The sequence below is a fragment of the Rana temporaria genome, chromosome 1 (genome assembly GCF_905171775.1).
Source record: "Rana temporaria chromosome 1, aRanTem1.1, whole genome shotgun sequence".
In the NCBI taxonomy this organism is placed as follows: domain Eukaryota; kingdom Metazoa; phylum Chordata; class Amphibia; order Anura; family Ranidae; genus Rana; species Rana temporaria.
The window spans coordinates 186041190-186067567 of record NC_053489.1 but is presented as its reverse complement, the minus strand read 5'-3'; the positions used below and the strand labels follow the sequence as shown (position 1 = coordinate 186067567).

The following is a 26378-nucleotide window of genomic DNA, read 5'->3' as shown; positions in this document are numbered from 1 at the left end:
CTATTTGACGACAAGTAATTGAGAAATTAGTTTGATTGAAATAATATAGTATAATTTCATCTATGAAGAGAAAAGAATTGAATGAACCTATAAAGAAATATATAGTTATTGTGTTTTTATAATTGCTGCGGGAATAAATTAGGCTAAAGCAGGGCCAAGTTCCTTCTCTTGGCTTGGCTTTATCCCAACCATTCAAAGCATCTTTTATTACAGTTGGTATATCAGATAAGGACCCTTCTCCAGTGCAGACAGCGGCTGCCAAGCAGCTATGTGTACCGGCTCCATTGAGACACGGTCACGGTCTCCTGTTATGCAAAGAAAACCACATCCAATTTGCATAGGTGTGAACCCCGCCTCAAAGGTTATAACACACTGATCAGATTCGTTGCATTAAGCTGACATATAACATTTAAAACGGTATGATGAAGGCTTCAGTAGTACAAAAAAAAAGTAAAAAAAATACAAATTCAGTAGTCTGTTAAAGGCATGTATGCAGGATTGTGTTAGAACTGTTGTTGGGCCTGTGTATGCAGAATTGTTGTTATTTTCCAACTGCTTATCCCCCCAAGGGGAATTCAAGGGAATGTACCAGCAGCTTGGAGCCGGTTGACACTGGGGCGGCACGCCTTCGGGGGCGACTCGGCAAGGCGTCCTGAAGACGACGTCAGAGATGACTTGCAAAATTACTTCTGTATAGAAGTCAATGCAAGTCGCCCCTAAGTCGTAAAAGAACCTTTTTCTAAGTCGGAGCGACTTGCGTCGCTCCTATTAGAACGGTTCTGGTGAATAGAATGGGATGCGACTTGTCAGGCAGCTGAGTCGCCTGACGAGTCGCCCCAGTGTGAACCGGTTCTTAGTGAATACAGGTCAGTAGGTCAGGTCAGATGACCCTGTTAAAAAATTGTGAATGATCTCGGAAACTTCTGAGACTGATCCCAAAAGCAAACGGAATGCTCCTGAAAGCAATCTGCATTTTCCCGTGGACACAAGCACATTGAATATTTTTGGGGACGACTGGCAGCAGACAGGTTAAATTGTATATGATAATATAGAATGTCTTTTTGCAATAACAATTGCTCATTGAAGAGAGATGCTGAAAGAGAAGGAGGTGAAGGAGACCTTTTCCATAGTAACCATTATACTTCATAGTCGTGTGGCTGTTCTCCAAGACTGTTTGTCTTCTAGTCTCTCTTCAAGCTAGAAGATAGCAATTAAAATTCAGGTTCAGTGTATGTTTCCAACTCTTTTGAGTTTTTATTTTGTTAAAAACAAAATAAATAAATGAAGAAAAGTGGTTTTCCGATAAGTAGAAAACGCATGATATTCATTAGCTTCGAACATTGAAAAGATTTGTGCTGTGCATCTTTATGCTGTTTTTCCAGGTCCCCAAATGGAAGTATTTCAAATGCTTTTAAGGCCAATCAGTCTGTAAAGTAACATCTGTATAAATGGAAAATATTCATGTCGAGTCATTTGAGAACAGTACGGTCCTAGCCAGTTGTTAGACAACCCAACTCTACTACCAGTCTACATTAAAAGCTCAAGGCAAAATCCATTTTAATTGGATCCAAACGTTAGTATGATTACATTTAAAAAAAAAAATCTCAACTGAAAGTATAGGTAAAACCAAAGTTTTTTTGTTTTTGCTAGATTGGTGGAGGGTTATGAGCTCGGGTTTTCATTTTGTAATCGCTACCTGTATCCCAGCTGTGGGAAGTCACCCCTCTGTGTCTCCTGCTTAAAGTCAGAACAAATCCTCCATTATAAATCAGAGCAGAAACATAGGAGGAATCTTCCAATCTTCGATATCAGATGTCTTCACTTTCTAAAGATTTCCTTTCTCTTCCTGTTTTGTGTACACGGCAGGAAGTGAAGGATCATTTTCACAATCGGACACATCCAGCCAAACATTCCCCACTCTGTACAAAGTAAACAAAAAGTTTTGTCTAAAGTAGGTCCTACTTCCTGTCACTTACCTTGGAAGCAAGGTAGCAACAGGGCAACTTACCTAAAGGTACTGTCTGATGCCTAGTGACGCTTTATTTCCAAAGGAGAACTTAGTTTTTTTTTTAGTTTTTTTGTGCGTGTACTTGAGAGAGGAGCCGGACTGCAGGAGTTGGGAGTAGGCAGGCCTCCCCCAGAGGCAATCTCCCACCTTTCTCCATGCCCCGGGTGGCAATGGCGGGTGTGTGAGGGGGTACTCCCACAGAGCCCGCCCTACCTGCTCCGCTTTGAAGCCCAACGGGGCAGAGGGACTCCAACCAGCCCAGTTAGTCCTTCGCCTCTCTTTTTTTAGAGACCGTGTGGTCAAAGTGCGTGCATGTTAACCCAATTTCGAGTGCGTGTAAGTGTGGTGTTTTTTGTGGGAGGGGGGTAGGCGTACTAAGCGCAGGCTTACCTCGCATAGCACACCCACCGGGAGCCGGGCTGAGACCACCAAACTCAAATCACATGTAGCCGAGACCGGGATCCGAACCCCTAGCTGCCGAGGTGAATGGCTTGTTAGCGCAGTGCCACCGCAGCTCCCTCTAGGAGAACTTAGTTTAGCAGCTTTGCACAAAGCAGAGTATAGGTTTATATCGTAATTCCAAATTCTAAAAAAAATTAGGCTTAAAGAAGAAAGGAAGAAACTATGCTTATAGATAACTGAAGTAGTAGGTGACATTTTTAAAGAGGTCTGCAGTCTGCTTACATAATGTGTAATAAAAACATCTTTGCCATTCTGAAGCTTCTCTCCAACCACTTTGCATATTATTTTATATATTCTGTGATTCTGTACATGCCAAATATGCTACATAAATCTCCCTCCACTGAGTCTGGCTGCAACCATTTTAACTGTGGGCAGCTGAAGGTGCTGCATGTTTACTTCCTGGATTTACAAAGACACACCTCCAGCTCTGCAGCTCCCATTGACCCTCATATGACTCATCCTCCCCTCCCTTCCTGGCAAACTCTTACAAGAGTGAGAGAGAGCTGTGCATGATGTCATAAGCCTAGGCTTATTACCAGACAAGAAACAGGAAGTTGGCTGTATAAGGTATTTACTGACAAAAAATTAATGTTTTACTTTTCAAAGGTAAAGCGAAAAGGGCAGAAGATTTAATAGATGGAAAGATGAAAAAAATTACTGAAGTTCTGCTTTAAATATAGCAGAAACTTTTTTTGAAATTTGTGCTTCATTCGTAAAGTCGTTTCTAATACTGACCATACATGGAACACTACGGGATGACCCCGTAAATAATGATTGATTGTGATGAAAGAATTGTATCTTTCAGAAATCATTAGTAAATGGGAGTTTTTGGTCCATAATCATTTTTAGTGACTAAAGTGGGAAAAAAACATTTGTAGTAAAACTTTTTGCCATACCAAATGATAATTTTTGAGCAAAACATCTTTTTATTTTAAACCCAAGATTAATGGCATGTTTTGGTATGCCCACCACCATGTGAAGATGATATCTAGAAGGTGATTTAATTTATCAAAGACCCTCTCACATAACTTTAATGTGATTGTATGTCAGCTGTTTTTTTGTACTTTTTTTATTTTATTTTTAAACTAGCGTGTCAAGCTGTGTTTTTTGTTTGTTTTTGTTTTTTGGACCACATGCAGCCTTCTCACTTCTTCTCTGATGCCGCGTACACACCATCACTTTATGTGATGGGAAAAAAACGACATTTTCTGTGAAGTAAAAAACGATGTTTTTGAAACTTCAATTTTCAAAAACGACGTTGCCTACACACCATCGTTTTTTCACAATGTTCTAGCAAAGCGAGGTTACGTTCACCACGTTTTTCCATTGAAGCTCGCTTCATAACTAGCTTCTGGGCATGCGCGGGTTTAAAAACGTAGTTTTAAACGTCGTTTTTTGCTACACACGGTCAATTTTTGTGAAACAAAAACAACGTTTTGAAAAACGACACATAAAATTGAAGCATGCTTCAATTTTTTTTTGTCGTTTTTCACAAGACATAAAATGACGTTTTCCCCCACACACGGTCATTTAAATTGACGTTTTTAAAAATGTCGTTTTTTTTCATCGCATAAAGTGATGGTGTGTACGCGGCATGAGACTCTCAGCCAGTTTAAGGATTTCATTGACTGAGACACTTGCTATTCTTCAGTTGAAGGCTACACTTCCTTACATCATTTTGCAGCTGAATACTTAATGCTGTATTAAACCCAAAAACACACATTTGTTGCAGCTTTTGGTGGCTTTTTTCCCCCCATTATTTTCACCTGATGAACCAACCAGTATAGGCCCGTTCACAACACTGTAGTTGTGATCTGAAACAGGTGTCAGTGTTAAAGCGGAGGTCCGGCTAAAAAAAAATATATATATATATATATATATATTTATATTTATTATTATTATTATTATTATTATTAATAAAAGCCAGCAGCTACAAATACTGCAGCTGCTGAATTTTAATACATGGACACTTACCTGTCCAGGGCGCCCGCGATGTCGGTAGCCAAAGCCGATGGTCGCTCGGCTGCCCCCGCCTTGCGGCTTCACTTCCTGGTTCCCTAATGCGCATACGCGAGTCCTGCTGTGCGTCCTCACTGGTCCCTGATGTCTTCTGGGACCTGTGTGTCTCCCAGAAGACAGCAGGGGAGGATAGTTTAGGCGCAGGAAGTGGCGTAGGTCGCCGCAGTGATCTATGCCAGGAAGTGGGAGCAAATACCTGTATTGCACAGGTATCTGCTCCCTCCTCCCCCCTGAAAGTTGCCAAATGTGACACCGGAGGAGGGGAGGATTCCAAAAAGTGGAAGTTCCATTTTTGGGTGGAACTCCAATTCAAGTTAATGATACCACAAACACAGTGCATTTGCCTGCACCGGATCAAATGGTATTTCTGTGCCACTATGGATCAGGATGCTGTGCGTTTTTAAAGAAGTGCATTGCCTACGTTTGTTACAGTCTGGTGCAGATCAACCTATTCAAAATGAAAAGGCTCAAATCTCACCGCACTGAACTGTTATTTTTTAACTTCCTGTTACAGACCAGCTGTCTAGACAAAGCAGCAGTTGGAGGCTTGAGACAAACCATTTAACACTGATGGACGTTAACAATGGTCAGCTTTTATTCATTTATGTAAAACCTTTTTTCCAAAAGGGGGAAAAAAATGTTGCTGTATCTCAACCAGTGGCCCTCCAGCTGTTGTGGAACGAAAAGTCCTATCATGCCATTGGGGGTCAAGCTTGTAACTGTCAGCCTTGCAATGCCTCATGGGAATTGTAGTTCTGCAACAGCTGGAGGGCCAAAGGTTGAGCCACCACCATTCCTCTACCCCTGATCCCATCTCCCCTCCCTCCACCTCTGCCCCAGATCCCACCTTTCTTCCCACTACTGCCACTGATCCCAATGGGGCACTCTGGGTGCATGAAGTGTGCACTCCGGAGGTACTGTCTTGGTACCTCCAGAGTGTTCCCTTATATCTTCCAGAGTGCGTACATCATTGCCTGTTTCAGGTGCATGCTCCCAACCCACCTACTCCCCTGTAAACTCTCTACACCCAGGGCACTCAGTTTGCCATCTTCGCCCTGGGCACCAAATGAACTTGTCCTGGCACTGCACGTCAGAACTATGTATTTCTATACTTGCTCCAGGTTAATGACAGTGAGCACTTGCATTGGTGGTCTACATTAATATGACAGTGTCCCTTTAAGGAAGTGGTGGCCCGCTGTAGACATAATGTGCCCCTTTTGCATGATCGATTATATTGAGCAGCCAGCATATGTATAGATAATTTAAAACTTTGCTCTACAAACCTTTAGAAGTGTGTGTTTTTGTAACGGTTTAATGACAAAATTGGCAAGCTTACGGCTGGGACTACCACACTCTACACTATCGGTACCAACTTTGATAATGTGTTTTTTATTTTTTCTAAACACTTGGAGCTCCGGCATCATGTGAAAGTGATAGTACTTCATTTAAGCCTCATTTATACTTTGACTTGCTCTGAGTTCTGTAAAATTTACAGAAAAGGGTGACGTTTATGATGTTTGCTGACTGAAATTTACAATTGTTTTTATGATGTGTGGTGATATGCATTGCATTTGTTCAGTTCATGATGGTCTGTGAACTGTGCAGGTGTGGTGTTATCCACTCACTGAGGTAAGTTTTTCTATGTGTGTGTGTGTGTGTATATATGTATAATTAATATAAATATATATATATATATATATATATATTTATATTATATTATAGGAAGTCCTCTTCTGTGACACCGGCAGTTTTGATTCAGACATAAATAGCCTTTTTCCTCAGCTGCTACTATCAGCTTGTCAGTTGTTTGCATGCTTTATAATGGATATGTTTGTTCCAGGAGAAGGAGCGCAACAACAGGCGCAAGAAGAAGAAAGCTGTACAAATGGAAGAGGAGGTCCCCTATACCCCGGCTGTTGAAGATGAAGAAATGGAGGCATCTGGGATTAGTGGCAATGAAGAGGAAATGGCAGAAGAAGGAGACAGTAAGGCTTTGTTTTCTTGTGTGACTTAATCTGTCCAGATACATTTTTAAGTATTTTTGTTAATCTGTTATATTAAAAGTAGGTCTATACCTGAGAACGCAAATTTTAGTTGTTGAAGCATAGTAAGCTTTAGACATGGTGGCTGCATTTGTTTTCTTTTTGTAGGCTAAATACATTTTCTGCAAGTACAGAAAATATCTGATTCTGATGTTAATCCAGTATGCGTGTAACTTCCTATGTACTAAACTTTAAGTGCTCAAACTATGGTCCTCCAGTTGTTGCGGAACTGCAAGGCGGACAGATATAAGCATGACTCCCAATGGTAGAGGCATGATGGGACTTGTAGTGCCATAACAGCTGGAGGGCCACAGATTGAGCACCCATGAACTAAACTAAAGTATCAATGATCTCAGCTCTCACTAGTTCTTTTCTCTGAACTAATCTATATTATGCAGATGAAGAGAAAGATAGCTGTTTGAACTCCAAATTTAGGAGATCAGCCTAGGGTAACAATACTGCCTTTCCATAGATACAGTACAGAGAGTGAGTGTTGTCATCTTTGGACAGGAAGTGTTACTGGCTGGTTTACCAGATGAAAATGAAGAAAAAAAGGAGAACTAATGCAGCATACATTTTTATTCTTGTGTTTAGCTATGCTTTAAACTCGGTTGATTGGAAGATAGAAGGGTCTCCTAGGTTATTAAAAGTTGTACTTCTAAATGTCAGCCATATTGGGGACTCCCTGGTAACCTAAAGTATGCCGTGTCTGCATTTTGCCAATGTTCCTGTCTCATAACCCATTCATAAATAACAAGCTGCGCAAAGGATGTAAAGGTATCCAAATGAGCCAATACAATCATTAAACATAAGTGTATGAAAACTACAATATCAATAATTATAGTGACACAACACAGATCGGATGCCCTATCAGTACAACGATCCAATGAGTCCCAAAACCTGAGCAAATGAATGTTCTATTTTTTCAGAAAAACATTGGATTTAGTTAGCCAAAATACTTGAAGGTATAAAGTCTTCCTATAGGTGAATTGGTGACATCAAACCAGAGCAAACCATAGAAAAGTGACGTAATAGGAAAGAAATCCTCCACCTTCTAAATGACTGCCTCTTACCGAAGATGAAGATCCCAACTAGAGATCTTCTGTTGGTGTATGGCCTATAACCCAGCCAGGATGCCTATACAATAGGATGTTCCTTCTTCGGCAATGTATCAATCTTCAGCCACATTTACAAACAGTCACATGTAGTCACAGCCAGGTGAGGAAAGAGAAAAGGCCAACATTTAGTAACATTTATTAAACAAATTGGTTAAAATTACACTTACAGTGTGTAGATAAAAATTTGCGTCTGAAATTGTATAGCCGGCCGGCTAACACAGCCCTTTTCACAAAGTCAGTTTTGACGAAACGACATAGGGAGAAGCGGTGTGCTGACGTCACCACTACACAACAAGAGTCCCAGAGTGAATGGGCAGTGTTAGCCGGTCGGCTATACAATTTCACATGCAAATTTTTATCTACACGCGGTAAGTGTAATTTTAACCATTTTTTTTTTTTAATAAATGTTACTGGATTACGTTATGTTGGCCTTTTCTCTTTCCTCACCTGGCTTGTGACTACATGTGACTGTTTGTGAGTGGCTGAGGAACACTGTTTAAAAAAATTATTCCTATTACAAGGAATGTAAACATCCCTTGTAATAGAAAAAAGCATGTCAGGTCCTCTTAAATATGAGATCTGGGGTCAAAAAGACCTCACATCTCATATTTAGACTAAAGTGCAATAAAAAAAAATTGTTATTTGGAAAAATGACAACAAAAAAATTTGCCTTTTAAGACGCATGGGCGGAAGTGACGTTTTGACGTTGCTTCCGCCCTGCTATTCTATTGAGACGGGTGGGGGCCATCTTGCCCTCCACTCTTATCCATGTCACAGAGAGAGAAGGACCTGATCGCCTCTGCCGCTACTGACGGCTCCGGTAAGCGGCGGAGGGCCCTCTCCCACCGCCAATAACGGTGATCTTGCGGCGAATCCGCCCCGGAGACAACCATTATCGTTTACAGGACCGGCCACAGAAAAGATGGATATCTCGGTTACCTGCCGTTACCGAGATATCCATCTTTAAAGTGTCGACGTATATGTACGTGAGCCGGTCTTTAAGTGGTTAAAGAGATGACATCATGAAAAATGTCATCAGACTTTTCTCCTAAATGGTAAGGTTTTTGAATATTTTATTAAATGTTTTGTGTAGTTTGGTATACTAATGGATGATTTTTTTTTTTTTGCCCAACCCGGAGTTATTCGTTAAGCATATATTGAGATGATCTGATTTATTTATTGTAAAATCAGGTTTATATGATATTCAAAGTTGTAGGTGTTCGATTTGTAGTGTACACTGCAAGCTATAAATGCATTTGATGGATATGTTCGCAAATGATTTTCAGTTTTGATGAGGATTGGCTGTGTACATTCATGTTTGTTTTTCTACCAATAGCAGCAGTTAACAACAGTTCGGACACAGAGAGCGTTCCTTCGCCAAGACATGAAGCCAAAGAGAGCAAAGACAATGAGGCCAAGCCAACAGTCGAGCCTGTGGTAGAAGGGGACAGTGAGGTGGCCGGAAATTCTGGTAACTCTACTTCTCCACAATCTCAGGAACTTGCTGAAAGGACTAGTAATGGGGAGGAGACCAAAGAAGAACCAGAATCCATTGCAGTGAAAAAAGAGGAGGAATGTGGGGGGAAAATCTATGAGGAACTAGTAAAAAGTGAAATCAAACAGGAAGAACTGGAGGACTGCAAAGAGGGTGTGGCTGAGAAGCCAGAAGAGCCACCAAAGGAAGCCCCAGAGGCACTACAAAAAGTAGAAAAGAAGCACAGCAAACATGGCGGAAAGACAAATGCAGACAGTGACTCTAGCGCCACCTGCAGTGCAGATGAAGCTGAAGAACAGGATTCTTCTGACAAAAACAGGTATAACAGAAAAAGTTGGGATTGCAGAGATCTGCAACAGTGAACATGTTCTCGTTGCTATGTGACTTATGTTAATGATAACCTTTTGTGCGGTTGCAGAAAACAGGAGCTGAGGGTTTAGCAACTTGCTTAATAAGTATAGTTCATGCGCTGATCTGTTGATATTGCTTTTGTCAACACAAATTCATCAGAGAGGCCAGTAAATCTATATGGAATCTTTAGACTGATCATTCACCATAAAGTCTTGTTGAACTGCCCAGCAACCAGGCATCCCTGTTTATCCATCTGCCTTTATTAGTAGGAAATAAGTCTATGCAGAATCAGATTTGTCTTAGGATCTCAAGTAAACCTCTCATAAGAGAAACATATACCTGGCTGTTATGCTGACACTCTTGCCTTAACAGTTCCTGAGTAACGGATCAGGAACGAGGCATGTTCAGACACACTACAGAACCCGCTTGAGCTATCCTTTCAGGAAGTTGTCACTGCAGACAGACAATCATAAGTGGTGGAGGCATTCCCCACCAAGCAGGCAATGCCTCCACTGCTTCAGATTAGGATCCACAGTGACAGCTTCCTGGTGGGTAAGCTCAGGTGAGTTTGGACTCATGTTTGAACATGTCAGTTTGTTTCTAATCTGGAACAAGTATGCAAATTAAGAAAGTTGGCAAAAAGCCAGAAGTCCTTGCCTGTTTACTTTGTTCTGGATGAAACCCTCAAGGTTTTTGGACCAAGAGGATCATCATGATAGCCAGGCAAATAAGATGTCAGCAATGACAAACTCTATGCTTTTGTCAGGACAGGTTTTCTCGATAGCAGAGAGAGAGCGAGCATGGCTTTAAGGGCTCTTTTACACTTGGTTCGACTTCAACACACATTAACCACTTAAGCCCCGGACCAAAATGCAGCTAAAGGCCCAGGCCAGGTTTTGCGATTCGGCACTGCGTCGCTTTAACAGACAATTGCGCGGTCGTGCAACGTGGCTCCTAAACAAAATTGACGTCCTTTTTTTCCCACAAATAGAGCTTTCTTTTGGTGGTATTTGATCATCTCTGCGGTTTTTATTTTTTGCGCTATAAACAAAAATAGTGCGACAGTTTTGAAAAAAATGCAATATTTTTTACTTTTTTCTATAATAAATATCCCCCAAAAATATATAAAAAAAATATTTTTTCCTCAGTTTAGGCCGATACGTATTCTTCTTCATATTTTTGGTAAAAAAAAAACGCAATAAGCGTTTATCGGTTGGTTTTTTAAGCTTTAATGAAGCTTGGCAGATGTCCTGTGTGTGTGTGTTGATATATCTCATACCTGACATTTCTCCAAAACAAATGAAAGCTAAAGCTGAATAAAAGCCTCTCAAAAGCTTCAGGTGCTTTAAGCAAGCTTTGTCATAGACACCAATAGAGGCTTTGAAGCACCACTAAAGTGAAATTGGGTATAATTTTTGAAGCAAAGCAAACCTACACAATGTGTAAACAAGACTATAAGCTAACCATTTCATTTAGCAGCAGGGGCTTTGATTGGCATTCAGAGTGCTTTAAAAATGTGTGTCCAATGCCATGTTTTGAAGCAAGTGTAAATGAGCCCTTAAAGTGTTACTAAAGCCCACAACAGTAAAATCAGTCTGTATATGCAGTAAACAATGCTTGTTATACTCTCTGTGGAACCTAAGGGGTTAATCCTCCGCATTGTGTAAAAAAGCTGTTTGATCCTGTGTGCACAGGTCCTCCTCTTCTTTCACTTACTCAAGAACATGTCTGGATAAGAGAACCTTTTGGAGTCAGGCTGCACATGCTCAGTTTGGGGTGTATTGCTAGAGAGGTTTTTTTCCTGTTGGGAGAGTGCATGTGATTAGCACAGGGCCAATCGACACTCTCCAGACAGAGGGTCAGGGGTCCTGGATCCTGATGGGGACAGCTCAGTACAGTATGACCATTCCTCCTACAAGCTTTACCAGGAACTGATAGAAGCCACAAGACTGCTATATACTGCTTGTTAGAAAGGGTATTTAGCAGTTTATATTTACTAACATAATTGCATTTCCATGTTCTGTGTATTGTGGGAGACCAGATATAGTGAATGCAGACTCCTGGGTTTAGTAACTCTTTTTAATGTGCCACGTTAAATTTAAATGAATGAAAAGCATACTCTTGTCGCAGGTTCGTCTCTTCCATAACCTTGGTACTAGAATTATTATTTGTTTTATAATCCAAGTTTGTGCCCATTTTGCACAAAATGTATTTATAGTAAACTTTTTATTGGTGTAGTTTGCATTTCTCAGTACTGGTTCCAGCTGCAAAAGGCACTGTTTTTTAACCAATATAACAGGATTGACCCTTGCCAGAGCTGCACAGGGCAGCAATTTGCCAGATCATATTAGACCCTATCTCCTAATGAAGGGCAATCAATATACGGTATGTACAGATTTTGTGGAATATAAGATTTCAGTTTGCATCTGACTGTATAGTCATTAAATGACTGTTCCTGTTCCTACTGTCCGTCGCTTGAAAAAAGTTCAACTTGGGCATCGTAAATGGCGATAGGCGAGGCTTGTACAGGCATCAAGCTTGATGGAGGCTGTGGCAGGCCAGATCTTCAAAATCCATCTATTCTCCATTCTGAATTTGTATGTTATTTTGCTGGAAGAGAGGTGCACCTGTGTACTGCTGCCTCTTTGGATTGCAGCACTTTTTGTTTTCTGTGAAGCAGCCCAATTAGCTGACCTCATGAGAACAACGTTTCACCTGCACCGTCTGTATGCCTGGAGTGAATTGTTTCCTTGAAAAGGGCTCTTCAGTTAAGTGTCTACTGGAAATACTTTTTCCCAGTAATGACTGCTGCCTTATGTTCTGTACAATTCACCTTTGTTTGAAGGGTCTATATTTATAGACAGCCATATATTTATAAGTTTTTGCTGGTTGTTGATAGGAAAAGATGATCTCCAGGCACACTACTTAAACTGACAATTGCGCAGTCGTGCGATGTTATACCCAAACAAAATTGACGTCCTTTTCTTTTTTTTTTTTTTCACAAATTGAGCTTTCTTATGGTGGTATTTGATCACCCCTTGCGTTTTTTTTTTTTTTTTGCGCTATAAACAAAAGAAAAGCGTACATTTTGAAAAAAACACAATATATTTTACTTTTTGCTATAGTAAATATCCCAATATTTTTTTTTTTCCCCCTCAGTTTAGGCCAATATGTATTCTACATATTTTTGGATAAAAAAAAATCGCAATAAGTCTATATTGATTGGTTTATGCAAAGGATTTATGGCATTTTATTTGGCGTTTTTATTATTATACATTTTTTACTAGAAATGGCAGTGATCTTGCGATTTTTTTAGCGGTATTGCGGCGGACAGGTCGGAAACCTGACACATTTTTGGGACCATTCACATTTACAAGAGTGATCAGTGCTATAAATATGATTACATTGATTACTATGTAAATGTCACTGGCAGGGAAGGGGTTAACGCTAGGGGGTGATCAAGGGGTTAACTGTGTTCCCTATTGTGTGTTCTAACTGGAGGGGGGGATGGGACTCGCTAGGAGAAATGACAGATCGTGGTTTCTACTTTGTAGAAACACATGATCTGTCTTCTCTCATCTGACAGCATGGGGATTTGTGTGTTTACACACACAAACCCCTGTGCTGCCGCTCGTGCACGTGGTCGCGTGTGTCCAGCGATGCGCGCCCTTTGGTGGCTCTCCTGGGCAAAGCCGTATGGGATTTCGTCCAGCAGAGCCAATCTGCTACAGTAAATCTGCGTGAGCCGGTCGGAAACCGGTTAAGTAGGAAAAAGGGAAGAGAAATAAGAGGAAAGAGACACTGAGCCTCTCCTGGGGCACTAAGAGGTCAGCCTCAGATCTGGTGAGGTTGACCTCGTCAGGTATGTGATTCAGGGGTCCCTGTTTTTTTTTTTCAAATCGGGGAAGCAGTCCTCGAGGATGGCAGAGAGGCGTTCGTTTAACATTATCCAGGACAATTTATTCTTTAAAAGGTCAACAGATGGCACTGGGGATTTCCAGGATCTTGCGATCATTATTCTGGCTGCTGTAAAAATGAAAGAAATTAGGCGTTTGGGTCTTGGGGCTTCCCCTACAGGGTGCCCGAGGAGTGCCTGATGCGGAGACTTAGTCATCACATTGGTCCCTGTGAGAGAATAGATAAAATTGTAGATTTGGATCCAGCATCTACAAGCTTTTGGGCACATTTACTATACGTGATACACTGTTCCTTCTTGGCCGCACCCTCGAAAAACACAGGGGGGAGGCCCCCGGCTCACATTGGGCAATTTTAGCAGGGACCATATACCATTGCATTAGTACTTTATTATTGGTCCCTATTAGAGAGGTGTTCATAATTTGATTTTGAAGCCCCTTGTACCAGTCTATGCCACTCTGCAGGGTCTTAAGACCTCCCCTATATCCTGTTCCCATTTTTCCATGTAAGGGAGTTTGTCATCTGTGGAGGTCAGAATGCTGTTAACCTTAGATATCTACCCCGAACAGGTGTCAATACATTTACATAGGTATTCCATTGGGGTTGTTGTGGATAAGTCGGAAACCTTTTTCAGTGACGAGATTCTGCTGGTAGTAAAGTGTATTGTTCCTTAATTGTTTTCAGAGATATCACTCCTCTGTGGTTGTAAAAATCAGAAATACGCAAAAGCCCCCTTCTCTGTCCACCATGCAAAATCAGGGGATGAGGCCTGGGGTAAATGCGGAATTTGCCAATAGTGGCACAGTGGGGAGCATGGGTTGATCTAAAATGTATGTTTTGAGGATAGCCTGCCCCACAATCCAAAAGAAAGGAAAGTGTGGGGCTTAGGATAGGGGGTAAAAATTTGGCTGGTAACCAAAGCAGGTGGCTAACAAGTTAAAGGATTCCAGCTGCATCCAGATTGGATGGCGTTGTTTTGTGTGAAAAGTAATCATTGAGACAGCTGCGCAGTCTGAAAATATCTAAGCAGGTCTGGAGCTTCCAAGTCTCCCCGTACTCAAAGCATAACGTGTCTTTCTATTCACCCTGGGCCCCTTGTTGCCCCAAAAATACATTTAACAGTTTTCGTGGAAATTTCTTTAGATCAGACATATTTAAAGACAATGGGCTGGATTCAGATACAATGGTGTATCTATCCGCCCGGCGTAACGTATCTCAGATAGGTTACGCCGCCGTAATTTAGGGCGCAAGTTCTGTATTCAGAAACAACTTGCGCCCTTAGTTACGGCGGCGTAACGTATGTGTGTCGGCGTAAGCCCGCCTAATTCAAATGTGGATGATGTGGGCGTGTTTTATGTATATTAACTGTGACCCCGCGTATTTGACGTTTTTTACGAACGGCGCATGCGCCGTTAGTGAAAAAATCCCAGTGCACATGCTTGAAATTCCGCCGCAAATCGTCATTGCTTTCGACGTGAACGTAAATTGCGTCCAGCCCTATTCGCGAACGACTTACACAAACTACGTAAAATTTACAAATCTCGACGCGGGAACGACGGCCATACTTAACATAGGATACTTATCGCCTCATATAGCAGGGGTAACTATATGCCGAAAAAAGCCAAACGTAAACGACGTAAAAAAAAAATGCACCAGACGTACGTTTTTTGAATCGGCGTATATACCTAATTAGCATATTCCTTGTGTAAATATACGGAAGCGCCACCTAGCGGCCAGCGTAAATATGCAGCCTAAGATACCACGGTGTAAGACACTTACGCGGTCAGATCTTAGGGAAATCTATGCGTAACTGATTCTATGAATCGGGCGCATAGATACAACGGCGTATCCGGAGATACGTCTTCGTATCCTCCTTACTGAATCTGGCCCAATCTTAGCAAACATTCATTTTGAGCGAGAGTGGAAAATTGTTTGTTTTTCAAAAAATTTCCAACATGCCTGATCATTTAAGTTTGATGGTCGCACGAATATCGGCCATTGCTGTGGTCCACTAATGGTGAGAAATTCAAACGAAAATTCTTAATTACGATTTTCGAAAAGAAAATTGTTTCAGAATTCAACCCCATGTATGACCGGCTTTAGTCTTCGGCCAAGAGTGTCAGCATAACCGCCATGGAGCAAGGCTTACAGCAAAAATAGACCATATAACCAGTCAGACAGTGAGGAACCAATGGCAACCAAAACACCCTACAATAAAGTACAGCATTTTCTTCTTTAAAGGGAAGCAAGCTGAGAAATCTTTTAAATTAGGAAGTATATGTACATTTTTCGTGTTGTCATGCAATCACCTTATGAATGGAGTAGTTCTTTTAATTACCAAAAACTCACCTTGCCACAAAAAAAGTAATGCAAGCGATATAAGTTGGTTAAGGTCATGTGTTCCTACGGTGAGCCATCCATTTATATCAGTAGACAAAGTAGCAGATTTTGGGAGTGTAATTTGGTTATCTGCATCCCCTTAATGACAAATTTATAGATGATTTAAACAGGAATTGAAGGGCTCACTGGATTTCTGCCAGGATCACCATGCATTTTTTTTCTGTATTTGCGTCTTTTATAAAAGAGACAAACCACAGGAAATGTGCATATACTGCAAAAATGTACTGAATATGTCCCCCCCCCCCCCCCCCAAGACATATACTTTATTCTTTCATGATCGCACAATTCTTTATTTGAGAGTGATTGATTGCTACCTCAAGCTGATTGTGTAGCTTGCACCCCAAGAAGCTATTTATTCCATCTGTTTAGGGTTTGGTTGTTACAGTAGTTATTAGACTAAAAAGCATTTGTGTAGTTCTTGCAGATTTCCAAGACAAGTGCAGCAGGGAAAGAACAGGCAAAAAAAAAAATCTTAAAGTGTGCTCAACCCAACAAAAAATAGGCAGATTTTAACGATCGCTTACTTTTAGCTAGTGTTGGATTTACAAGCAAGCCTTTTATACGCAGTGTTCTTTTTACAGGCTGTTCTGCTGTCATCCTTTGTTATTTGCTAGGAGTCCATGGTGTAGAAACGGTTGCCTCTTTAATAAGTAGTGATTAACCTGCGTGTGAATAAAATGGCTGACCTTTGTGTTTTGTGTACACAGGCTGCTGTCTCCCCGGCCCAGTTTGCTAAACACAGGCAATGACATGCGTGTGAACTCCTCGCCTCAGAAACCAATGGACCTGAAACAACTAAAGCAGAGAGCGGCTGCTATTCCATCCATAGTAAGTGTCTGCAGGGGAAAGGCTTCACTCACGTGACTTTGTTTACTCTTCTTCGTACTCATTGCAAATATAGACATTTTGTGTGTAGCTGCAGTCATATTGAAGGGCTTAATCAGTGCAGCTTTCAAATCAGAAACCTTGAGAATAACAAATCAAACTGCCATTTCTGAGAGAGCACTCATTTTAGGATTTTTGGAAGCTGGTTTTTAAAGGCTAAGTTTACCTTTGTGAAAAATAAAAGCACATATTTTTGCAGGGGAAAAAAATATATATTTTTATTTTTTCACTGGAGCTTGCAGAGCCCTGATCGTGGGTGCAATGTCATGCTCCTGCACACACTGCCTAGAGCTCTCTACGGACTGTTATTTAGCTGTAGCCAGTGTGAATGAACTACAAGTGTGCTGATCAGTGCAACTCCGTTTATTAATAATACAAGTTGGTCTGCAGTGGGACTTGTAGTTTATTCTTTCATCGATTCTGGTGAATGAATGACGCAACTGTATGGGTGGAGCCCCACACAGCTGCGCTGTTTTCAAAATGTGTAAAGCAGGAAGATGATTCCCCCTCCTGCTGTTGCAGAGAGGGGAGCTCTGTGGATGAGGCAGGTCAATAGGAGCATGTTAAAAAAAAACAATGAGAACAGAGCCAGGGAGAATGCCGACAAAAACTGCCAACATCCCAAATGTGGCAGCAATAGGAGCATGTTACACCCTAAATACGGTTGTAACATGCTCCTAAAGGTGAACTTATCCTTTTTTAAAGTCGTTTTCCATCTTTACAAACTTGTTCTCATATCGCAGACTATTTCTGGATTAACATGGCACAACCCTCAGTTAAAAAGGAGTAGATCTGAGTATTCACCTTAATTAAAATAGGGTGAAAATTTCGTTTTTTTAAATTGTTGCATACTAATAGCCAGATTCAAGCTACGGCGCCGTAAGTCAGAGAGGCAAGTGCTGTATTCACAAAGCACTTGCCTCCTAAGTTACGGCGGCGTAGCGTAAATGGGGCCAGCGTAAGCGCGCCTAATTCAAATTAGGATGAGGGGGCGTGTTTTATGCAAATGGGGGGTGACCCGACGTGATTGAAGTTTTTTTACGAACGGCGCATGCGCCGTCCGTGTACATATTCCAGTGTGCATTGCTCCAATGTATGCCGCAAGGACGTATTGGTTTCGACGTGAACGTAAATTACGTCCAGCCCCATTCACGGACGACTTGCACAAACGACGTAAAATTTTCAAATTTCAACGCGGGAACGACGCCCATACTTAACATTGACTAGGCCAGCTATTTGTTCGACTAACTTTACGCCGGAAAAAGCCATACGTAAACGACGTAAGAAAAATGCGCCGGGAGCACGTACGTTCGTGAATCGGCGTATCTAGTCATTTACATATTCTACGCCGAACTCAACGGAAGCGCCACTTAGCGGCCAGCCTAAATATTGCACCCTAAGATACGACGGCGTAGGAGACTTACGCCGCTCGTATCTTAGCCTAATTTAAGCGTATCTGGTTTCCAGAATACGCTTAAATTTAGTACGGCGTAGATTCAGAGTTACGTCGGCGTATCTACTGATACGCTGGCATAAAGCTACCTGAATCGGGCTATAAAAGTGTTTTTTTTTTTTTTTTTTTTTAGGTTTTTCTACTTTTTTTTGTGTACTCTACATCAAGTAGCTTAAGGGTTTGGGTACCCAGGAATTTTTTTGAAAGTAAAAGCTAGTGTTAATTTCCTTAGAATTAAGCCTAAGGCCTCGTACAGATGAGCGGATAGCCGATGAAAACGGTCCGCCGGACTGTTTCCATCGGATAGGTCCGCTGGCGGATTTTGATCTGATGGCTGTACACACCATCAGATCAAAATCCCCGCGGAAAACATCCGCGTTGACGTGGCCGCGACGATGACGTGGCGACGTGCGCGACCCTGGAAGGTAAATACTTCCACTCATGCGTCTAATCACTTTGACGCATGCGAGGGATGGGGATCGGGCGGACTTATCTGGTGAGTCTGTACAGACGACCGGATAAGTCCGAAGGACAGGATTCCAGTGGATAGATTTCTTAGCATGCTAAGAAATTTTTATCCGCTGGAAATCCGTCGGCTGGATTTTTATCCGCTGGAAAATGTCCGCTCGGGTCTACACACGACCGGATCTGTCCGCTGGAACTGATCCGCGGATAAATCCCAGCGGACAGATCCGGTCGTGTGTACGGGGCCTAAGTGTTGCTCACGCTTAGAATTCTGTGTACAAATATTTTAGCCCTGATCATCACTTGAGGTAACCATTTTTACATAATACACTATGCTTAATGGTATTAACATCACAGATGCCAGGATCTTTGAGCATGGCAGTTGGTGGAGGAGTAATGAACACTTTGTTGTTGATCTGGAAGAACATGACCATTTCTGGGTTTGCGGAAGTCGAATTTTGGCCACCTGTGGCAGGAAAGTAAACAAATCGAGCACTGTCTGTACTTGATTTGTTTGTAGGTGATGCAATTGGCTCTCCAACAATCCACTGGTATTTCAAGTCTGCCAAACCCAACAAGCCCTTCCTGACATGAAAGGTGTGCACCCACTTTCCAGAGTAGGGGGGAACCTGTTGGCCTTCATTGATGTAAGTGGTGAGTGCCAAAGATGGTATTAAAGGGTTACAAGCTTGAATTTATGTTAACTGTCTTGTCGTTTTCTAACCTTTTATCTTCCTGTTGCTGCTCATCTCCTTGCCACTCTCCCTTCCAGCATTTTCTGGACTCTTGGACAAAAGGGTCTTTAAACAGACACGGGTAAAATGTTCCACTGCAGGACCCGGGGCACTGTTCCAGAACCCAAAGCAGGCATTCACCCTGTTCTCAACCTCAAGGCCATAAATGCTTACATTTTGTGTGCAGAAATTCCGAAAAGGAATCAAAGAGAAACGGTATCCCCTCTCTATATTTTTTTTTTTACAGTGGAGTCTCTGTACTACCAGTTTATGGCCCTTCCATTCATCATATCCACCAAAGTGCTGGCTCCAGTGTTGGCCCTCTTACTCTGCGGTATTCTGCTACTTGGACAATCTCTTCTTGAGGGAGCAGTCAGAGAGGTCTCTGCAGGACAAAATGTCTTTACTGTCAAAATGTTAGAGGTTCGAATGGATCCAGTAGTGCAATGGAGAGCATGGGTTGATCTAAAATGTATGTTTTGAGTATAGCCTGTCCCACAATCCTACAGAAGGAACGTGTGGGGCTTAGGATAGGAGGTCAAACTTTGGCTGGTAACCAAAGCAGGTGGCTAACTGGTCTCATAGGCAAGATTGGATGGTGTTGTTTTGTGTGAAAAGTAATTATTGAGACAGCTGGGCAGTCTGAAAATATCTAAGCAGGTCTGGAGCGTCTAAGCCTCCCCTTACTCTAAAAGCATAACGTGCCTTTCTATTCACCCTGGGCCCCTTGTCTCCCCAAAAATACATTTAACAGTTTTTAAATTTCTTTAGATCAGACCTATTTAAAGACACTGGAAGTGTATGAAAGCGATACAACAATCTAGATTTCTGGGCACTAGGTCATATTTAAACGTTGTATCAGCGAGCAGAAAAAAAATGTCCACAGCAGCTGGAAACACAATGCTCCCCCCTCCCCCCTCGCCCCCTCAGACAATTGAAAATATATAAATCAAGACCAGCGCTCAAATAATCTGTCCCAGTGTTTAATATAGTCAGGGTCTTGTATGCTCCCACCAGATGAAATGTCCTCTGTCATCTGATCCTCCAATTAAAATTTGGATGCTATTTGATGATTTGTGGTGTGCTGGTGAATGTACTTTTGAGCTGTTCAAGTTTCTCTCTTGGTTACAACTTCCTTCCAAGGTTCAGACTCCCTTTTCACCTTTCAAAGGTGCAATCTGCCTCTCGCTCCACTCTAATCAAGTAGCTTAGACATATCCTCATTTAAGCCCTTAAGGTGGTCCTTCATCCTACATGTCATGTTGTACCACCATCCCTTCTCCCCCCCCCCCCCCCCATTTTTTTTTTTTTTTTTTTTTTTTACAAATTGACATTATATATATATATATATATACCGTATTTGCCAGCCTATAAGACGACCCCCTAATTTTCCAGGAAAAAATTGGGTTTTGGGATATACTCGCCGTATAAGACTACCCCCTTCCTACTACTAGTCTTTCTGGAAGCTGAGGGGTAGCCGGAACAACCGCTGACAGAAACAGGCTTTTTTCAAATTTCACTGTGCCATTACATTACTTGCCCCCACTGTGCCATCACTTGCCCCCACTGTGCCATCACTTGCCCCAACTTTCCCCCCACTGTGCCATCACTCACGTTTTGCAGCTTCTGGCTTCCAGGCCAGTGACAGTCTCCGTCTGCTGCGAGCGTCCATGATCCGAGGATGAGAAGGCATCTGTGATGGGCAGAACACAGAACAGAGGCGCTGCTGGGAAGATTTGTGTTCCGCCTATCACAGGACAGTCTGAGAAGAAGGCGCGGCTTTCAAATCATGGACTCCCGCAGCAGCAAGGAGACTGTCACCGACGTATAAGACGACCCCCGACTTTGGATGCATTTTTTTGCATCCAGAAAGTCGTCTTATACGCCGGAAAATATGGTATATACATATATATCTTTATTTGTGCTGTAAAGCGGCACTTCCAAGTGTCTTGCCTTCACAACACTTTTTTTCTCTCCGCTGCCTGTGCATGAGCAGATGTGCCACAGGGCTTGGTCCCTTGTGTCCGATAATGATAAAGAAACACGGATTTTTGTATTTACTGTAAAATGCTCCTCTTGGCATTTTTTGAAGGACGCAGATCCCACCCCTCTGTCTTTGTGATCAACTCCTACTACTGGTTTCCACAAAAATAGAGCTTACTGGGAGTGGGAGGGGTTATATTTTATTAACAGCTTGTTTTGTTAGTGCCCAGTCCCCTGTAGACATTATAACCCTCATGTATCAAAATCAACTGTTTCCCCTAACAAACTCCCTAAAAATTATTATTTTTTTCACTATATCACAGACGCATGCCATAGTTAGTATTTATTTTGACTTTTTAATTTTAAAAACCTAAAGGGATTTTTTTTTTTAAAAAAGTTGTGTAAATATTGTGCAACTTAGACGTGTGGCTGAAGCTTTTTTGGTTACAGGGGGATATCTTATTTTTGCTCTCCTGTGACCCAGAATCAGCTGACAGTGGGTCAAAGTCCGCTGTTGACTGACGTTTCAGAGCTACTCCAGACTGACAATGCTTTTTAATGTGCCTTTAATTCCTTCAAGAATCCTAGCCTCTTTTTTTTTTTTTTGACCAAATTTGTGACCATAGCCTCTTTTTTCAGAAACTTTTTGGATTGCTACATGTAATTCCACATAGGAGCAGTTTTTCTCCTTCTGTCTCCACTGAGGCAGATTTATATGACATGGCAGCACTTTCCAGAAAGGGGTCAGTGAGCTCAGCTCCTAGCACTTTCATTGTGACCTTGCTCTTGTTAAAAGCATGATTACAGCAATATACCTGTGCAAGAAAATACATATGTGGGACATGATAATTGGCATGTTTCAGTACATGATTGTGATTGCAGTACCAGCTGATGTGTGTTAATCTACTCAAGAATGCAACTGTGTAATCACAGGTATATGCATACATGCCTTTTATTGAAGTAAAAGTAGAGTGTGTAGATTTGTACCCTAATGCACTTATGCACCACATGTCTAGCTCGGTTGTCCTAGAGCAGGGGTCTCCAAACTGCGGCCCTGGGGCCGAATGTGGCCCGTTGCTTGTCTTAATGCGGCCCTTGGGGCATTATTCCATCCAATTTAAATGGGGCCTAATTCTTGTTGCTGACACCAATGGGGCACTATTCCTCCAACTGACACCATCAATTCTTTCCATTAACACCAGCAATGGGGCACTTGTCCTTCCACTGTCACCAAAGATATGGTACTATTTACTCCCACTGGACATTTTTTACTCCCAATAGCCCTAACGTCTGAAGGACCGTAAACTGGCCCTTTGTTTAGAAAGTTTGGAGACCCCTGTCCTAGAGGATAAGCTTGTTTTGTAAGAGCTCAGGAAATGCCCATAAATGCAGCTGAAAAAATGCTATATGCTAACACCATAATGAAAAGCATATATATATCCCCCCCCCCCCCCTAACATGCGCAGAGGGAAGCCACTTCCATGTGAACAAGCACTAAAGTGTAGAAATATGAGCCAGGTTTTAGGACCATATGTATATGTGTGTGTGTGGCTCCATATATTAATGTGCATGTCAGCGCAATTGGATGACGCACAACAAGGCCTCTCGTGCAAGAGCTGTTCTGCTTGTCAGATTCTAGTTATCATGCACCATACTCGCCTGTTTCAAGCAGTCAAACAACCTGTCTTTTCCTTTTTAATATCTACCCACTGATTTGCTCACCCATGTAAACGTTGTAGTAAGGGCTCTATTTTAATATATTTTAGAATTCTATTCTTTTAATTTGTAAAATAATGACACACCTTTTTTTTGTTACAATCAGTGTTTTGTCACAAGCCCATTAGTACAGGGGCTTTACTGGGTAAACTGATAGAAAGTCATTTGATGAATTTGCAAGTATAATCAGATTTCTGGAGCTTTAGGCTGGGCTCACACTGAAGCTTGGAGAGGCTCACAGCAGGGGTCCGGTGCGTCCTTGTTCACGGTATTCAGGTCCAATTTCAGCCCGCATTTTTGACTGACTTTGGACCTGAAACGGACTAGAAGATGCAAAGGACTACTGTGCAATTTGCACTGGAGCCGCTCTGGAGATGTGTGGACCAGCTCCATAGAGAGCCGGTCACAATTTCCTGACATGCGAATTGGATGCGGAATAGTGTGAACCCAGCCTTACAAAGTCAAAGAGGGTCTTGGCCAACACCGTCATATTTGGTATGTGGCTGTTAGAATTTTTTTTTTATTACACATAGATACAACTGTCAATCTGGAAAACCAAGGAAGAGGTTGCTAGGGCCATCGCTAATACACCAGCAGGTAAAAGCCCGGGTCTCGATGGATTCACGCCTAAATTATATCAACCTTTTGCCCCTACCCTTATTTCTTTTTTTGACTAAGGTGTTTAACTCTATAGCAAATAGTTCCATCTTCTCTACACAAACCCTGGAGGCACACATCTTGCTTATTCCAAACCCAGAAAAAAATCCTTCCCTGTGTGAATTATAGACCGATATTGTCAATAGGAATTGTTCTAAAAATATTTGCCGAAGGTTCTAGCTGGCAGAATACAACCGTTGCTGCCCCATTGAATACATCTCGACCAAGTTTGCTTCATCAGTGGACGAGAGGCTTAAGATAATACAATTAAAGCTCTTCTGTTGACAGACTAGGCCCATACACATGATATGTATCTCTGTCTTCTAGTGGTTGATGCCAAAAAGGCATTTGACCGGGTAGGCTGGGAGTTCCTTTGAGTCTCCCCTCAACACACTCTCCCCTAAACACAGATTGGACTAGGCCCTTGTATGCTTTCATGGATTATGTCCCTCTATGCATCACCTCCAGCTAGAATTAGGATGAATGGATCCTTGTCCACTGTGTTCCATATTTTCAATGGAACTCACCAAGGATGCCCCCTATCACCTCTTTTTTATATTTTCTTATTATGAAACACCTGGCAATTGCCTTGCTTAAGAACCCAAACATCATAGGCATCCTAGTACATCCTCTCCTTGCTTAAAATGGCTCTATTCGCCGATGGCCTGATTCTATTTGTTACGCGACCACATATTTTCCCCTCGGCCATACTGTAGGAATCTCAGATTTGGCAAAGTCAGTCATTTTAAGGTTAACTATAATAAAAAAGAACTTCTAAATATCTCCTTACCAAAAACGATTATGACAAGGCTCTCGACAAATTTTTCTTTTAAGACCTGTTCTTCGTCAATTCATAATTTAGGGATTCAGATACCAGCTTTGGCATCACAATTGGACTCTTTAATCTTCCTTCCTATACTTCAAAAAATTGCTATCCTCCCTCGCTTTTTATATTTGTTCCAAACTATTCCAATCCATCTCCCTGCTTCATATTTTTCACAAAGTCCACTGGATGTTTTCCAAATTTGTCTGGAACTCAGCCCGTCCTAGAATTAGTTTTAGGACATTGGGGGTTATTTACTAAAGGCAAATCCACTTTGCACTACAAGTACACATCAAGTGCAGTTGCTGTAGATTGCTTTATATCTGAGCGGAAGCTCTAAAATGAGCGGAAGCTCTGCTGGTTTTTATCATCCAATCTTGTGCAAGCTAAAATGCTGTTTTTTATTTTCCTTGCATGTCCCCCTCAGATCTACAGCGACTGCACTTTCAGTGCACTTGTAGTGCAAAGTGGATTTGCCTTTCGTAAATAACCCCCACTGTCTATCAAAACATAGAGGAAAGTAGAGATATCGCTACTTGCCACAAAGCAGCAATATTTACGCATATTATTGACCACAGACCTTACCAATTTTTCGCAAAGGCTCCCTAATTCCTGTTGAACTTGTCCAACTAACACTTCATATGTGAGACTGGCGATATCCACTCTTGGTATATCCAAATATCTAGGGAACATGACTCCTATTTTTTTGGAACTACTGCTTTTTTGCAAGCTTACCAATCAACCGAGTTTGGTCCCTGGATTAAACAGGAACATAGGAGACTTTCACAAGTCCTCCAGTCAGATCCGTCACTATTGGTATCTTTGTCTGAAGCGCCTTCAGGCAAGTCCATGCATTGATTACAGAGACATCAGGTTCTGTCTTATATACAATCTATCCTAACGCCTAGACATCCTTACTGAACCAACCGACTTGGAATATCTGCATGAAGGAACCACGTGGACATAGTCTCTAATGTACTCTATACTTATGATGTTGGCACATTCAGATCTTCCGCTGTGTACGCGGAATTGGGAAAAGGACCTTCAATAGATCATCTCTCCTTCAGACTGGCAAAAATGCTTTACCCTTACCCACAAAATATCACTTGTCACGAAAACCCAAGAAAAAGGATATAAACTGGTACCTGCATGGTACAGATGTCCCTCTGTCCTACATCACTTCAATCACAATGACATGCTGGCGACGTCATATCGCTAAAGGAAACCTGCTTCATAGTTGGTGAGAATGCCCACCTTTGCGCATGTTTTGCAAACAAATGTTCAATCTATACTGCAAACTTAATGATATCGCTATTTAACCATCACCCTTTCCTGTCCTCTAAAGTCAGTGAAAAAAGACGTGCTTGGACACTTTCTCAACGCAGCCAGAACAGTAATCCCTTGACGTTGGAAATCAACTTCCGTACCCTCCCTGGGGAAATGGGCAATTGAACTAGACTCGATCAGAAAACTGGAGTGGTTCTGATGAATAAATCTTTTTACATACATTGACACTTGTAAATCAAAATCACAGACCTGCGTTAGAAAGTTTATAGTCTTGGGATAGTGGTTTTGCATTTGCCCACTGGGACGGGAGGATTAGCAGACCATGTTGAGGTGTGCTTGTGCCCCAGTGTAATTGGGTGCCATTCATACTTCTACCACTCCAAAGGCATACCACTTTGGAGTGCAACTTTGGATGGGTGCAACTTGGATATGACTTGTTGTCCCCTCCAAAGTCAGAGCTACTGTTGCATGTAAAACTTTTCAGGTATGATTTTCATGCAACTTTCAAGGTTAACATTTGAAGTCTATGGCCCTCGAGTTTCATGAAAGTCGGACAAAAGTAGTG

At 41.8% G+C, this 26378-nt stretch overlaps 1 protein-coding gene across 13 annotated transcripts in view; it reads left to right on the top strand.

The window, feature by feature from the left end:
• The window catches only part of NCOR2 (nuclear receptor corepressor 2), a 599120-nt gene that overhangs the window by 445426 nt on the left and 127316 nt on the right, over nt 1–26378 (top strand). For 12 of the 13 annotated variants that reach the window (XM_040347349.1, XM_040347347.1, XM_040347353.1 and 9 more), the window contains 3 exons: nt 6330–6474; nt 8986–9463; nt 16518–16638. In XM_040347349.1, coding sequence (XP_040203283.1) covers nt 6330–6474; nt 8986–9463; nt 16518–16638 — 744 coding nt within the window. The remainder of the gene's footprint in view (nt 1–6329; nt 6475–8985; nt 9464–16517; nt 16639–26378) is intronic. The other variant, XM_040347350.1, reaches the window with a different exon arrangement.